At 46.4% G+C, this 16,981-nt stretch overlaps 1 protein-coding gene across 4 annotated transcripts in view; it reads left to right on the top strand.

Annotated features, from left to right (window-relative positions):
* Positions 1-14,275, top strand: part of elf1 (E74-like ETS transcription factor 1) — a 54,278-nt gene extending 40,003 nt beyond the window's left edge. For 3 of the 4 annotated variants that reach the window (XM_015351729.2, XM_006633038.3, XM_015351730.2), the window contains exons 2-9: positions 248-683; positions 6,074-6,245; positions 6,583-6,690; positions 7,868-8,032; positions 8,375-8,458; positions 8,827-9,019; positions 9,433-9,798; positions 10,204-14,275. In XM_015351729.2, the coding sequence (XP_015207215.1) occupies positions 612-683; positions 6,074-6,245; positions 6,583-6,690; positions 7,868-8,032; positions 8,375-8,458; positions 8,827-9,019; positions 9,433-9,798; positions 10,204-11,077 (2,034 nt within the window). In that variant the 5' untranslated portion in view covers positions 248-611 and the 3' untranslated portion in view covers positions 11,078-14,275. Of the gene's footprint in view, positions 1-247; positions 684-733; positions 2,218-6,073; positions 6,246-6,582; positions 6,691-7,867; positions 8,033-8,374; positions 8,459-8,826; positions 9,020-9,432; positions 9,799-10,203 lie in introns of those variants that run through there. The other variant, XM_015351731.2, reaches the window with a different exon arrangement.
* The last annotated feature ends 2,706 nt before the right edge of the window (positions 14,276-16,981 follow it).

Raw genomic sequence — 16,981 nt, 5'->3', positions numbered from 1 at the left:
TAATTGAGGAAGCTGGATGGATTAAAAGTTCTTGGGTTTTTTTCTGTTGTTGGGAGTGAAGGGGCTGAGGGGTATAAACGAGGCATCGAACACTGACTGTAACATAACATAATTTGTTTCCACGTTGTATTTGGTGTCTGAGTCCATTCCCAGCCATGACATTTCATCCTTTGGTTAACATTAATGCTGCATTGCTAAGCTAGGAATTGGGCTAATTTCCTAATGCCCCTCTTTCTCTCTCTTCTAGGTTTTGAAACTCCAGGGACAGCAGGACACAGACAGCGTGACAGAAAGCGAAGATCTTGTCTCGTCTCAGCCAGGAAGTGACTGCTGAATACCAGACTTTTTTTCTGTTGCTGGATTATTACCTAATCAGGCTTTGGCCATAAAAGAAAGAAGGATTCAGACAAAGCAAGAAGACAGAGGTTAAAAAAGGAACCTGCTCCAGATACTATAACAGCCCCCCTCCCTTCACATCTTTCTTGTGAAACGCAGAACAGTTCAGCTTTCTGTGACTCTCTGACAACTTCCTGTTTTGTGGTGAACTGCTGAGGGGAGGGAGCCCTCTCTCTCGCTCACTCTCTGGTCTCTCGCTCACTCCTCTGGTCGTCATGACGACTGCAGTCCAGCCCACTGAGCTGGTGTTCGAATTCGCCAGCAATGGAATGGACGAAATTCACCAGGTACCTCCATCCAGACACCCACATGCAATTCTCCCCACCTGCGACTCTTTGAGGGAGCAGAAAGAGTGGCTGTGTGAGAAGGAAAACAAAGTATCCGTGAGCAACAGGGTCCTCTTGTCATAGGGATAGGGTCTACAATCATACTGCATTTAGCATTCAGTGGCTCAATAGTGTGGTAAGAAGCTAATGACCAAAAAGCACCGGCAAAGCTGAGTTTGTGCTCACAAGACTGGAGATGAGCTGCGGATGGAATTATCCAGTCCAGTCACCAGTCCAGCTCCAGTCTCTTGCATGAAGGAAATGCTTAACTGCACATACTGTATGTCTGGAATTCGGTTAAGACCTTATTTACTGTACTCTCACACGCACGTTATTGTTCCCCTTGAGCCTAACCTTCTGTTGACACTGGCTTGTTTTGGTGTGTAGCCTGACGGAAAGGGCCTGTGAGAGAGGGAGCAGGGCAGCAGGGCCTGAGATCAACGAAGTGATGGATCCCTGCAGGCACTCCAAGTGTGTGTGTGTGTGTGTGCAAAACTGCAGAAAGTGTCTTCTCTACAATGCTAGTGGCTTTTTTATATACCAAAGGACGCATTTTGTCAAGGCAAGAACCAGACCAGTTGTTGTTTAGGGTTTCTTTTCACCACTTGTGGACTTTCATGTGAGTGGAGATGGGAACAGCAAGCACATGTGGAATGGGAGTCGCTGGGGCGCTTTCACCCACAGAAACGATAGGAATGGGATCCGTTCCAGTCACACCAGGCAGGCTGCGCCGCTGCTCTCTGTCTTGTTTATCTCTTTGCGACCGATAACAACAAACCTGTCGGCCCTCGGGGGGCTTGGCCAGTGTATGTTTACCAAAACACACCACGACGTTGCCCTGGCTGCAGTCACAGTGCCATCCAGCAGGAGGCAGTGCTTCAGTTCCGCATTGCTGGTGGTGGTTTGTGACCTTATTCATGTACAACAAGTATCTGAAAGCCTTGATTTAATTAGAGACTGTTCCCTAAAGTCTGAAGCCATGAAAGAGAAATTCGGTCAGGGTATGGCCATTGATTCAGTATTTATTTCTTCGCATGAGTCTTTTGAAAAAGGCACAGTATGGGGTGCCGCGTGCCTGCTGTTGCTTGCTTCTCATCTCTGGTGTGTTGGGTTTTGCGGAGTCGATAATCGGCGCTGTGGTGGGAGGGGCTGTGATGATTGTAGACAGCGCTGAGTGGCGTGGAGGAAGGCCGGGAAGGCAGATTGTTTTGCCGAAAGGGCTCAAAGAGGAAGTGGTTATTACCAGCTTGTGCCTCTTGTTCTTTTTTTTTCCGAAGCCAAGCTGTCCGTGACTCTCACACGCACAGCAGAGGCGACGGGAGGGGGTCACCCCTGTGGTCCCGGAGGCTGATCTCCCCAGGGGTTCATCAGGCCCGGACACAGGTCGTGCTTCCCATCCCCGTCCGCGGAGGAGTCCCTGATTTCGTTCTTGCTGAAGCCTTCAGTCCTCATAGCAGAAGACAAATCCGGCAGTTCGTTGGAAAAGCAGAAGAAGGTAGAATGTAGGAGGAACCCTTTTTTTAAAAAAAATTTCCTCTGCTTATCAGGGAACTCAGAAATGCAAATGCAGCCTCCGGGAGCTGTGGGGCTGATCTGTGAGCAGAGCCGCCATTATGACTTGAGTGGCTTGTCCCAAGCTCCCTTCATTTACATCTCTTCCACGTCCGATCGCTCCCAGCGACCCTGGCGAAGGCAAAACTGCTCTCGCTGGGATCTAATCTGGAGCTCGATGGTGCAAGGTCTTCACTTCTCTCTGCGTCTGAGTGTGTCTTCTACACTGCCTGCTGGGTTTATTTTCAGATGGATTACCCTTGATTTTTAAATATTTCCCTTTTTGATGTTTTATCTGACTTTCCTGAGGGAAGTCTCTAAAGTTAAACTTCTAAAGTTAAAATTAAAGAAAGATAATTTATTTAAAAGAAAAAATAAATGTATTCCCTTGAGCCTCTTGACCTACAAGTCTCTTGTTACCATTTTCCTGCTATATGTGTATTTTGCAGGAGAAAAAACACATTTCTCAAAGGAAATCTGTGAACAGGGTAATGAACGTCACCGGGAGTCTTCCAGATAAGGGATGTAAACTATTGTTTTGTCCAGTACTGTGAAGTGTAGGGGTTATCCACTCAGTGTCCTGGTGTCTCAACTTCCAGGCCGGGTTAATTCTGTGCGCGAGTGTTTTTGATATTTGTACTTAAAAGATATTTTAAATCTTGGTGACTAAAGGTTTCGTTACATTTTCTTTGGATATCAAGATGAGAGGATCAGTGTGTGTAGTTTGTGCTTGGGCTGAAGTAGCGAGACCATTGATTTGATGATGTCTATTGCCATCTGCTGGACAGAGCTTGCAATTGCTGTTGATGCCACTCTGGATGATTACCGTGCTTGTTAGAATTACTTGTTGAATAGTTTACCAATAGCAGTTTTATGAAAGTTTCAGGTCCAATCTGCTCTCTCGTTATGTACTTGATCAAGTGCAGTAACACAAGTTTGACTTAGGAATTTTTTGCTGTGGCTTTTCATCTTTGCCAAACATCTCTTCTGTTTCTGAAATGTATTTTTCATAATATTGCAGGATGCTATTAATTTGCCTTGAATGAGCATGAAACCCTAACATGAATTATTGCCAATAAAAGCAAAACGTCTCTGTGTGGACTAGCGTTCTTTCCTTGAGTGCAGTGACCTTGTTTGTAAATTGTAGATTTATTGGTCAGCTCCTCAGTAAGACATAAGCATTGCAGTGAACAGATGTTTCTCTTTTCTCTAAGGACACCATAGAGCATGTAGCAAAAAACTGCTCCAGCACTGGTAAGCAGCAGTATTTGTTTTTCGTTTCATGGGTTAGCAGTTGAATGGCGGCTACGCAGTCTGGCGTTATTCAGTGTGCTCTGCTGTAAACTGTTCTAGAGTTTTGGAAGTCTCTCAGAATGAGAGGCGATGTTCTGGATCTTTGGGTGTTTGTTGGTGCCTCCTGGTTTCCCTGCAGGCGAGGGACACGGGAGGCTGGGGTTTGAATGGGCCTGAGCAGGGCTTGCCTGGGTGTGGAGATGTTGGGCGGCGTGGGGGCCAACAGGAGTGCTTCCCGTGGTGTGGTAATCCCCAGACATGCTGTAACCCCACTTTGAGACGTTTTCTCCCCACTTGGAGTATCTTTCACCGCAGGTGCGAGATTTGCCGGGCTGGGGAACCAGTTTAGCTGGCAGTGCCACTTGTTGGTGTTCTTCTCTTCCCGATCCCTCCCAGCTGCCCTCACCTGCTGCGGCTTCATTCAGGCCTGGTTTCTGGGTTGAGTCTGTGCCAAGTCTAATGGGCACTGCAGTGCTTCTCACGGATGTTTTCAAACACAACCTGCAGCTTGCCTCTGCGAATAATTTATTTAAAAAGTATTCTGCAGATGCACACAGCTAATCTCGCGGGTTGACAGAAACCTGTCTGCAAGCCATGTGAATATTTTCCAGATTTCTGTGTGAAGTGAAGCGTTACTCTGGAGTGTGAAAAGGTGCCACTCTGCTAAGAAAGCAAAGATAATGGGGCAGACTTAGAGTATAAATGGAATCTGTGTCTGCAGATGAAAAATTAAAAAGTTAGATCATTTATTTTGCTAACCTCTTTTAACCTCGCTAACTGTACTGTGGTACAGTTTTAAAGTGACACTGCTTAGAACTCCACAATCTTACAAATGGAAGGTATGAAAAGAATGAGCTGCATCAAATTGTTTCCATTGATGTGGAACAAAAGACACTTTCACCATATGCATTGTTTTATAATGCCTAGAAATAAAACAAATTGTCAATAATGACCTATAATCTCTTTTGATGCCAGTGGTAGATTTTATCTACCTGTTATTCAGTTCTAGTGCCTGTGTCTCTTGGGTAAGACAGGTGAGAGAGTGCTCACCTGCAAGCCCATTTGGCATCATCTGGATACAAGCTGCAGGGCCACCAGACATTGAGTCAGAAACAGGTTCCCCAGCCAGCATGGCTCTTCAGATCAGTGACCGAAAGAGACATAACTATGTGAGCTTAATACACTATGGCTCCGAGAGGTTTCAGCTGTTAACGATGCACTTGGTGAGAGTGACCTGGCCATAAGGAATCTCAAAGGTTACCATCGTTATTAATTTTTTGCATAGCAGTTGCTCTTATAGTATTAATGACTTACATTAAGTATCAGTACAAGGAAGCGTTTTTAGGTACAATAAGCTTGAATAAAAAGATTAATAAATGAGGCAAGAACCAGTGATGCAATTGCCAAGAGAACAAACTGAATTGTAAGAATTAAAATGCAGACAGATACTGTAGCTGGTGTTCAGAGCAGTAGTGGAACGCCCTGTTGGTGTGTAGTCCACATGTGTAGGGAGTACAGTTAGAAAGTAGCACTGCCAGTTTGTGAGTTAACATCAGTGCAATACTGTGTAAAACTGATGTCTAACATAAATAGATCACAGGTGCTGTAACACTTTCAGCGACTGAGCAGTTCTAATTTCTCTGAAAAGTTCATCCCACGCAGTGTGTGTGCTCACAAATAGGGATACAGAGAGAAAGAATGTCCTGGAGGAGCCTATCGAGAAATAAGAGACTGAACACAGGCAGGTCCAGAGCAGCCGAGACGTTTTGAATAAGATGCCTGAAGGAATCGGAGCCTATATTTTACAACGAGTCTTACAACAAACTGTGAATATTTAAAAGCACAAGCTTTTGAAGGCCAAAGCAGTGCTGAGTGATGGGTGTGTCGGTGTAAAATGACACGCTCACTCATGACTAAGCACTGCTGACGGTTCTTGTTGTCGAGTTTGTCCCGTGTTTCTAAGCAGTACTAATTTTTAACGAGTGACATCACTATAAAACACGCTCGACCTGCCTAGGAGTGTCACAAGACTGGGTTCAGAGTTACACACAGGGTTTGCCTGCCCCAGTGGCCCAGACACACCTCTTTCAGTAGTGCTCAGTGTGACAGAGGTCAGGATATTGCACAAGCTTTTAGAAATGTACCCCCAGAAGTGCGAGAGATATCTGTTCATGCTTCACCGTTGCTAAAACCTCGTGAAGTGGGAAGTGTATTTAAACACGTGGTAGATGGTTAGGGTGGTGTTCTGCTTCCTACTGCTCCCTCAGGATGGTGCTGTATGCTACTGGACTGATCCAGCACAGCCTCATTGCCCTTTCTCTCTCTCCCTCAGGGTGGTGCTGTAAGCTAGAGACAGTGTCCTGTCTCTCTTCCTCAGGGTGGTGCTGTAAGCTAAGGGACTGATCCAGCACAGCCTCAGTGCCCTGCGTTTCTGCCTCAGGGTGGTGCTGCATGCTACTGGACTGATCCAGCACAGCCTCACCGCTGCTGTCTCCCTCTCTCTGCAGCTGGACGACCCCTCTGTGTTTCCTGCGGTGATTGTGGAGCAGGTCCCAGCTGCCGACCTCATGCAGGTGTATTCTGGGCTGGAGTCTGATGAGGTGCCCAACGGGATCATGGCCGACACGTCGCTGGACGTGGTAGAGGAGCAGATCATGGGCAGGGACCTCGGACTCGCAGGTAGGAGAGAGCCCCTGTCAGGCAGAGAAGGAGCGAGAGACGGAGCGCGGGTAATGAGCAGCTGTTTTGATGTACAGTAAAGTGAGGTCATACACCACCGCTGCTCACTCGGTTCCAAAGGGCAACAGAGAAACCAAGTGAAGTTGCAAACAGTGCCCCCATGTGGTCAATGCACAGAACACACCAAAATGTCTCCTACGAACGTGCTGACAATGATGATTTTAAACAAGGTTTATTTTGTCCTACTGTGCACGCTTATTAGTGAGGCAGAATCTTGTTTGATTTCCGTCATCTTCTTCGCTGAGATCTGCAGCGTTAATATTTCTCTCCTGTGCAGTGGAAGCCGCTGGCCAGGACACAGAGGAGAACATGGAGACGATTGAGGCTGCAGAGGCTCTTCTGAACATGGAGTCACCCAATAACATCCTGGACGAGAAGCGCATGAGTAAGGGCCCTTTACTCAGGGGAGGGCATGGGGAAGGGCAGTGCACTGCAGGGCATTGCTTTCGAATTGTTGGATGCTGACATGAAAAGCAGGTACATTCAAGGGACAACATGCAGGCTCCCACACCTATTATATCCAGGTGCTGATTTGCATTAGTGCACTGGAAAAAGCAATAAGATCACTTATTAGCCAGCAGCCATATCACTCTGCAACTCACAACTGGCAGCCCACTGAAGCTCAGCTGGTGTGAGCCTGGTCAGTACCTGGATGGGAGACCTCCTGGGAAAAACTAAGGTTGCTGTTGGAAGAGGTGTTAGTGGGGCCATGTGGGTCCTAATGCCCCAGTATAGTGACGGGGACACTAGTGATGGGGACACTATACTGTAAACAGGCGCCGTCCTTCGGATGAGACGTAAAACCGAGGTCCTGACTCTCTGTGGTCATTAAAAATCCCGGGGCGTTTTCTCAAAAAGAGTAGGGGTGTAACCCCAGCGTCCTGGCCAAATTTCAGGCCTCCTAATAATCCCCCTCTATGAATTGGCTTCATCACTGCTCTCCTCCCCACTGAGAGCTGGTGTGTGGTGAGCGTACTGGTGCACTATGGCTGCCATCGCATCATCCAGGTGGGGCTGCACATTGGTGGTGGTGGAGGGGATCCCCATTACCTGTAAAGCACTTTGAGTGGAGTGTCCAGAAAGGTGCTATATAAGTGTAAGCAATTATTATTAATTATGAATTATTTTATACAATTTCTTGTATTAGGAATTCGTCTTTTTGCATACCCCAGCTTGCTCTCCATGAGCCACACAGGCACACAGACAGGGAGAGAGAAGTTTGGGGTCAGAGCGCAGGGTCAGCCCCCTGGAGCAGCTGGGGTTAAGGGCCTTGCTCAGGGGCCCAAGGGAGAATGATTCTGCTGCTGGCTGCCGGCTGCCGGGATTATACAGGATGTCCTGTATAATGCAAAGCAAGTTTTTTAGTCTTAACAGCAGTCCTTTTAAATCCAACATCCTCTTTAGCTTTTATCCCTGCGCGAGCCTCTGCCCGCTGTGCCTGTTACGGGAGCACGTCTGATTGTCCTACCCAGCTGTCTGCTGTTGTTGGGTCTTGGCTGTCTGAGCTCAGGTCTGACAAGCTGGGAGTGAAACTCTGCTTCTCTTGTCCTGGTCCTGCCCAGTTCACGGCTACGGTACCTTGCTGGACTCCGATCTCACGTACATCTCTCTGCGACCGGACCAGCTCCATGCCCATGGAAACGGGGTGGACATATCACTGGACGAGGAGGAGTCGATGGACGAGATCCCACAGAAGAACCCCACCAAGCCCCCGAGGAAAAACAAGGGTACATTGACAGCTCTCCTCTGCTTCCTGACACCATAGACATGCTTCTGCACTTGTTAGTGATAGGCCCAGGCCAGTGAGCCTGACATCAGACCAGACGTGTTACTGGAAGCACAGGCAGTCAGGAGCAAAGTGCCAGTAATTACAGTAGCATCTGGAGACTTCAGTGTCTATTCACTGCACGTCCAAACTGCTCACTGCACTCCACACTGCCAGGCTTTCACTAAACCTCTGAAAAAGTAGCCTGGCAGCAGGCATTTGCTTTGAACATTCAGTTTGGCAGTATGGACTGTAGCCACTGCTAATTTAACTGGAGTCTGGTCCTCTCGTCTCCTCCCCCCAGTCCGCAAACCCAGGGTGGTGCGTCCCTGTTCCCCCGTGACCACGCCAAGCCTTCCTCTGAGGAAGAAGAGCAAGGATGGGAAAGGTAGGTGAAGAGGGAGGGGCAGAGGGACTGCTGCTCACATTGTTACGTTCTCTCTGGGGGGATGTTTCCTGAGCAGCTGGGAAGGCTGGCTTTGGGCGATTTAACTGTTGAGGTGTTCCCATCATACGATATTTCAGTCAAGGATTTTGTGTCCAGGAAGATGGATTAGAGAATATGCTTCAATTGTGATCTTCAACAGTCCTTACTTAGACTTTGATGCATTTGGTTAAAAAAATGACTTTATGGTTATACAGCAATAATCCAAATTTCAGGGTGCTACAGTTCCAGCTGGCACACACGGGGTGCACCTTTAGCTTGACCTTCCTGATTTCGGCTCATTTTGTATACCGCCTCCATTGTCTAAACAGGGAACACGATCTACCTGTGGGAGTTCCTCCTGGCCCTCCTGCAGGACAAGAACACCTGTCCCAAATACATCAAGTGGACTCAGAGGGAGAAGGGCATCTTTAAGCTGGTGGACTCCAAGGCTGTGTCCAAGCTTTGGGGCAAACACAAGAACAAGCCTGACATGAACTACGAGACCATGGGCAGGGCGCTGAGGTGAGGGCAGACTGGGGGCTGTTTTTAGCAGAGCTCATTGCCCTCATTCTCCTCTGAAAAAGTCGGGTTCTGGGCTGTTGGCTCTGTCCTTCAAATACAGGAACCCATGGCAATGTGGAGAAGTGTAACAAGCAGAAGCTTTTTCTGTACTTACATATGGATGTAGTGCAACACAAGTTACCAACCGAGTAATTCCACGGATAAGTAGGACGTCATGTAATATTTCCATAATCCGTTCTGAAAGGTACTCTAGCATAAATTAAAAAGCCAAAAAGAACAGCAGTTTGCAGATGAGATCTTACCTTTCTGTCAACCGTCATTCTTCATGAAGACTGGAGGTGGCTGTGAGTTTGCCGTTGGCCTCCTCCGGCCCCCTGCAGCTCATTACCTCCTTGATCTGTTTACCTCCCCAGATATTACTACCAGCGTGGCATCCTTGCCAAGGTGGAAGGGCAGCGGCTGGTGTACCAGTTCAAGGAGATGCCCAAGGACCTGATCGTGATCGACGACGAGGACAACCAGGGCTCCGGCTCCAGCCCCGGCCACGGCACCAACCACTCCAGCTCCCACGGCAGGGCCCTCTCCCGCGGGACGTCCCGGGCCGGCCAGGGCAGGGGCGCCGGGCAGCCGGTGCTGGTGCGGCCCGTGAAGAGGGAGCAGAACGCGGGGGTGCTGTACCAGGGGGTGAACGGCCGGCAGCAGGAACAGCTCCTCCAGACGGTGCACGTGCTCCAGCCCAACCAGGGAGCGGCTGTGCCAGCCCCATCTCACGCTGTCCGGTAAGCATGTGCACCCTGCAGTCTGCTCAGGAACAGCCGGGGCTTAACATGAGGTGTTTCATCAGCTTTTTTTATTTTTATTCCTTTCCATTGTGGTCATAGCCCTGGCACTCCTGCACAGATAAGACATTTTACAGAAAAAAAAACCACCAACTGCATCGGTTGTTCATTATCTTCTTTGTGCCTTTACAGTTTAGGCACACACTTTCGTTGTAGTGCATGGGTAAACGAAGCAGAGCACTCGCCCATCATTCTGCAAATGTCTGGAGGAGCATTGTGGCTTAACTAACCTGGGATACCAGCCAAAGCGCTGATTTGTAAATGGATCAGTTCCAAACGGTGTCAACGATCCTATCAACAGGTGCATCTGCTGAAGTTCTCCTTCCCCTCCCCCTGTCTCTGCAGAACCATCAATGTGCCAGCCTCTGTACAGGCCACAGTTCCTGTGATGATGACCTCAGGGGCCCAGGGAGGGGGCACGGTCACCCTGCAGACTGTGCCACTGACCACTGTGCTGGCCAATGGAGATGCCGCCCATTCGTCCCCGCAGAGGGTGATCCTGCACACGGTGCCCTCCTCCACACCCGGGCTCAAAGACATGATGACCTTCCAGGCCACAGCTTTGAGCTCTGCAGCCTGCAGCCTGTCCGACAGCCCCCAGCCCCCGCAGCTGCTGGTCACCAGCCTGGGCTCTTCCTCCGGTGGGCTGATCAACACTACTGCCCAGTCCAGCTCCCTGAACGGCATCACCCGGCTGGTCACCGTCAATGCAGGGGGCCAGCCGGTGGTGGCCCAGCAGCCTGGCACCGTCATCGCCACTGTGCTCAAGCCCGGCGACCTCAATGGCATCCAGGTCAAGGAGGAGATCCTGGACCCCCAGTACCTGCAGTCGCTGGTGAACGGCGACCCCTCTGCCAGCTCGGAGGGGAAGGCCCTGGCGCTGGATGGGGGCGGAGCCGAACTCAGCTACCGAACCGTCATCATTAGCAGTGGTGCGCAGGAGCCCGGCCAGGGCTTTGAGACCCATGCCCATGGACCCGCGGGGCAGATGGAGGCCGGGGACCAGAGCAGCCCCACAGTTGGCCTGACCCCCGTGGAAGAGCTGGAGGTCAATGGGGAGTTGGCCCTGGAGGCCGAGCCCACATCCAAGCACCTGGCCTCCCTTGCCCAGCGCCTTGTCCCCCAGCTGCAGCTTTCGGGGTGCCAGCCTGTGCCGGTCCAGGTCGCCCCCTCCCCCTACAGCCCTGTGCAGGTCAAGACAGAGCCCGAGGACACATAAGGAGGGACAGAGGCAGTCCTCGACAGTGAAGCAATACGGAAATAATCAAAAGTTAAAAATCCGACAAGACTTCTTTTTTATAACCTGGTCAGCTGTCTTCGTGTAATAGAGGGTTCTTAATTTATTGCTCTTAAAAGCTGGTCATGTTTGGACCTTTCAGAATTCTGTTTACTTACAAATAATGTGCCTAAATTTGAACATCAAGGGATTGTTTTTTATGGTGTGAATCTTGATGGCCTGGAGTTGGCTCCCTAAAGCACACAGCACAGCTGTTAATGTTACTCTCCCATACGAAGCCACAAGAATAGCCATTTGAGGACTTCAACAGACTGCTCAGAGATGCCAGATGAAAGATTCATTGATCCAACCTCCACGGCTCCATTAGACAGGGTTTGGAGTACACTCTGCAGTAACGCTGTGCAACAGGAGGAAAGTCCCCTCTCCGTGGATGTGCTGTACTGTGCAATGTCGAGGAATGAGAAAAGCAAAACCAAAACAAGAGAAGTTGTGGAATCTCAAAAAAGATGCTGAAATTGATTTAAAAAATGCTGTTCCACTGTTCAGCCTTTTGTGTTGAATTCATTGGCAGGCCTGAGTTCAAAGAAGAAATCATTCCCATTCAAAACATAAAGACTGTTGTTCCTGAACTAATAATTGCCCTAGAGACAGTTCTAATGTTTATAATGAACAATAGTATTTTTGTATGGACAACATTTTACAGTGCTTGAGGCAAAACAATAACCAAATGATCTGTACTGTTATGACAGTACACTGGGATACTGACTAGTCTTAGTAACCCTGAGCGTTCACTCTTAGCGGTGGAGCAGGGTCAGTGAAGTGTCCCGGTGTCTTTGTGGTTCTTCGACATAGAGAGCTGTGGCCTTAAAGCATGTGTGGTTGCCATGGAAATGGGCATTTCCTGTCTTCACGGACGAATTACAGCCATGTTTGTATATAGCTATAGACTCTGATGACGGTGCAGCTCAGAAAAGATTCTTGCGAAAAAAAAGACTGATTTAATGTGTGCTGCCAAAGTGAAGACAGAGTCGGTCTCTCAAAGCTTTAAGAAATGTTAATAAAAAAGTGAGAAATATATATATTAAAATATACTAGTAAGATGGATTGTTAGGCCACAAATTTATTTATTTTTTAGTAAATTCCAAATTGTGTATTACAAAAATATATATCTTGAGGCACATGTTTTTTTATTATATATAAACATGAGAGGGGGGAAATCCATCTATGATATATTATAAGGAAGTTGAATGATGGTAAATGAATATTAATTTTTTATAAACTCAAAAAGAATTACCAAAAAATGTTTTCTTAACATTCCGTACATGCTGTGAGCAGCAGATTTTTTTATATTTTCTTACTTTTTAAACTGAAACAGGAAAACCCCAAAATAACACAATGTGAAGTGATAACTTTTCTAGGTAACGATGCCCTGTTATTGAAGTGTAAATATTCTTTGTGGTGTGTTGATATTTTTGTCTTTTGTGTTCTTCGGTTTCTATTCTTATAGCTGACACTCCCCTCCAGCTGGCCCCTGTTGGATATTCACTGGCTAGTGTCCTCTGCATCAACTGCATGCATGCACAAAATTAGGACACCACCGTAAGGTTACTGCTGGAGACCAATTGGTTATTTGCTTATTTTAATAGCTAATTTATATAAAGATATAATTTAGCTCTCTATCGAAAGAAACCTAGTTATCGCCTTCAGCAATATAGCTGGGTAACTTGTCTACATTTCTGTGTAAAGTGCCTTCTGATCTTGATTTTAAATGCACTTCCCTGTAGTTTCCACTTGTGACCTCTGGACTCCTGTTTCACTGTTCATTCTGAAGACATCCACTGGGTGGCTTTGGTCGTGCCTTTGAGATTTTTGAATACTTGAATCAACTTCCAGGTGTAACTTTTAACAACAGTGTAGGAGTTCTGTATCTGTTTTATAAATTTTTATACATCTGTGTTGGAGAACATGCTCCTCCTCATGCAGTAACATGGGTGTGCTGGTTAGGGCTCTGGCCTGACTGGGGGCTTCAAATCCCACACATTGCTCCAGTCACTGCCCTGCAGTAAAAATGGGTACTCTCCAAGATGTCAAGATAAATGACATTTTGTTGTCAGCTGGTTAAATAAAATAAATTATTCCAAAATGTTAACTAAGAGTGGCTTTTAGGTTTTATGAGCTGAATGGAACCCATTTTCTGTCTTCCTCCTGAAAGATCAGTAGGGGGCAGCTGTGAGCCCTGGGTTGGTGATCTAGTGTGATTATTATGAAGGACTGAAGGTCTAAGATTGTGAGTTTCAATGGGTAAGGGCCCTCAGTCCAAGCACTATGAATTCTCTTAAGCTCCGTTTTAAACTAGTGCTAAGTACTTGGCTCAAGACTGTACACTCTGACAGCGCTAACCCTTAACAGATGAATTTACCTGGCCTTATATCAGCATACTTCTGTACAAAAGTTGTTAGAAGTCCAAAGTTTAAAATCTCACTACTGAGAGACAAAAGGTGTTTTGAGGTCAAGCTGTTCTGTACTGGGCACCAGGAATAATAAAGAGCTTCTGTTACAAATCCGTGTGCTAACGGCCACCTTAGTCTGCTCCACCCACCTTAATCCATAAAACATTCCCCCAGATTTTTAACTTTGGCAGTCTGGCTCTCTGTGATTGGACATAAAGATGAAAAGTTCATTTCAAGTGAGAGGTTTTTAACCCTCTGCCTAGCCCCGGTGTTAAGTTCAGTCTTCCTTGCAGGCTTGACAATCAGCAAAGTCACAGTCTTGTGTTTATCTGCATTTAAGCCTGTAGCTAAAAAAGCCTAGGTATATCTGAGGAATTGTTTTTTTTTTTTTGGAGCATAATCTCAAAAAGGGGAACTTGCATTTAAAATCAAGCACTCTGAACTGTAGATGGTTAGTACTTGTTACAGCAGTTGACTCCCCTTTCCTGACAGATGTGTCCAGGTGTTAGTCTGCATGCTTGCGTTGTGCTGATGACAGCACCACCCTGTGCACCCCATGCACAGCCCTTGTCCATTGCCTTCCTTTCCTCCTGTAGTTGGGGAGGGTGTCAGTTGTTTTCTCCCTGTTCCTTTTGGTCAGGCTTTGTATTCAACCATAGAAAGTAGTGTAGTGTTTTTTTTCTTAAAACAGAAATAAAACTTATTTTGCTTTACGACAAGCAAACAAACATTACTTGTGCTTTGCAGTTTTCTTTATAAATTGTCACTTGAATAGGACCAACCGTTTAGGTTTTTGTTGTTTAATGAGGATAAGGTGGAATGTGCATTGTTAAACCCAATTATGGTGATCTCTTGAAACTTGCAAAGCAGATGGAAAGATGGATTTTTTTTCCAGATCTGGCCCAGGCTGTACCACATTCATAGAATTCTAATTTATTAGAAAATGTAAGAAATGAAAATGCTAAGAAGTCTATATTATATGATTTTCAAGAAGTTCAGAAATGCATTTTCCCACAAAACCTGGTCAATTGTATTTTCTACAAAAATGAAACTTGTTTTTCCAGGCATTTGCTCACTCGAGAAGAGGGCAGATCTACTACACCTCAACATGTGTGTGTTGTTCGCAAGCCGTCACCAACAAAAGCTGAAAAGAGAAAATGTAAAAAAGCGTTTGCGATCTGGGACACGAGGACTCTAAAAGGTGTCTTGAACTGAATAAGAAGCTTTTTCAAGAAGCCTTTTAGGGAATATTTATACTACAGCTCAACAAAGTAATGGTGTGATTTGTGTATGCACATAGACTACATTTCAGAAAGAAAAGTAAAAAACAGGAAAGTCCACATTTATTGTGAGTAAAAACAAAGCCTTTATCATGGTTGGAGGACTCTTTTGTAAACAGCATCTATTTATCTTTGCCACCACCTCCCCACCTATCTGCCTCAGTGTGGTTCGCATCATTTCCATTTCCAAGTAATTCAAGGTTGATGAGGAAAATAAAATAATAGCAGTGTGCTGTGAATGTGATTGGGTGTTGAGAAAAACTAATCGGATACATTAAGTCAACAGGCAAAATAAAATTGGCAAGGAAATGTTACTAGGTTAGATCTTTAGGGTCTCTTCAGCCTTAAAAATAGTTTTAGGAAAATATATTTCTGTACAAAAGCAACGGGTTGCTCCTAGCAACAACATGACCTAAAAGGGAGAGGGTTTACTGCACACTTCCTTCGTGAACTAGGACCCGATGGAAGATGATGACTGACATTCTTCAGCCTATAGCCTGTGTCGGCTTTATCAGCTTCCAGCAACACCTTCCTGTGAATCTGTGCTGCCAAACTGCTCAAGCACATCTGCATTAGAAGCATCCCAAAGTATACTGGGGACATGTTGGAGGAATACAGTCAACACATAGTCTCTTAAATTAATTAACTCCTCCTGTTTTGGAGGTGTGAGGTACAGAGGGTGAAAAAGGTACGTTAAACTTGCTTCTTTCAGTGAAAGCTTCTGTGGCTAAAGCCCAAGAATTCAAACAGTTCTAACAAAAGCATATGATAAAACGTGTGGTTCACAAGTAATAATGACATCTAGGAATCAGATGTTAGTGAATCATTATGGAGCAATTAAGTAAAATGTACCCCCAAAACACAGATGAAACCCAAAACCCGCCAATGCTGAAAGTAGGAACATACAGGCACAGTATGGAAATTCAGACATTAAGTTAAAAAGAGAAGGCAGCCGTTTAAAACTGTATGACGTCAATTGAACTGGAGCAGGGGCCGAGAAGGAGGAACCCGGGGGTGAAGGCACCAAAGCTGTTGGGCAGGTTGGACACCAGGAACAGCAGCAGGAGGAAATGCAGAACGCCTGCTGACTGAGCTGGAGGTAGGACGCCGGGCAGAACTGGGGCCCAGATGGAATCGGGAGCAGCGGGGGCTCCAAGAGAAAGACAGCCTTAAGGTTTGTGCAACTGGTTCACGGTTGATGCAGGGGACAGAAGTAGAAGAGAGCACAAGACAAAGAATATAGTCAGTTAATGAAAAGGAAATGGAGGAACACAAGAGCGAGGGACCAACATAAGCATCAGGGATAGCAAGCAAAAAGCAGGAAAGACCGATCCAGACTGTGAATGAGAAGTAGATGGGGACAAGGCTGAATGGAAGCTCCTGGGCATGGCAGTAGGGGCATACCAGGGATCCTTTTGGTAACTGGCATCTACCTGCGTGCTGGGTGATGTCATCCTGGGAGGCATAAGTAGGCTGGGAGACATGCAAGCACGTTATGAGCCTCATTGAAGAAAAAACCTTGAAGAAAATGCCATATTTGTGGAGCATCTTTGCAATTTAGCTAGAGCCCAGTCATTGATGTGAGGGATTGCAGTAAAAGGAATTGTTTGAGTTTGAGTGTTCTTTGAGCAGATCTGCAAATCCACAGCAAAGATGGTTATTTTGAAAAGGAACCAGCTGGGAGTTTCTTTCCTTCTGCCTGATTTATTGTCCAGTTTAAACAGATTCGTAGAGACACGCATATAAGTTTTCTTTTACTTCAGTCGTTTTTGATTGTTTTAGATGTTTTTGTTTTATTCCATCATAAGGAGTCCACAGTCCACCTGTTGAATTGTGCACGTGCGAAAATGAGAGATGAGCACCATATACAGGTTTTTTGTAGTTTGGAACATGGTCCACACATAAATGAATTATGGCGAATGTGAGGCAGGCAGCATATTTTTCTCTTTTGCTCTGTTATTTGGAGCATGGTCCTCATATTGAATGAATGCAACAAAAATGTGAGATGTGGACAAAAGAGATGTAGTGAAATCTGGTAATGATTGTGATAAAACAGCTGGGTAAGACTAGCTTGTCTGTCGGTGTACCTCCCGAACGGTAGTTCACTTTCCTGGAGTTGGAGATCATTAAAAAAACAGCAGCATGACTGGGGTGGT

The sequence above is a fragment of the Lepisosteus oculatus genome, chromosome 8 (genome assembly GCF_040954835.1).
Source record: "Lepisosteus oculatus isolate fLepOcu1 chromosome 8, fLepOcu1.hap2, whole genome shotgun sequence".
Classification (NCBI taxonomy): domain Eukaryota; kingdom Metazoa; phylum Chordata; class Actinopteri; order Semionotiformes; family Lepisosteidae; genus Lepisosteus; species Lepisosteus oculatus.
Note: the sequence above shows the minus strand (reverse complement) of the source record. Positions and strands in the feature narration are given on the sequence as shown.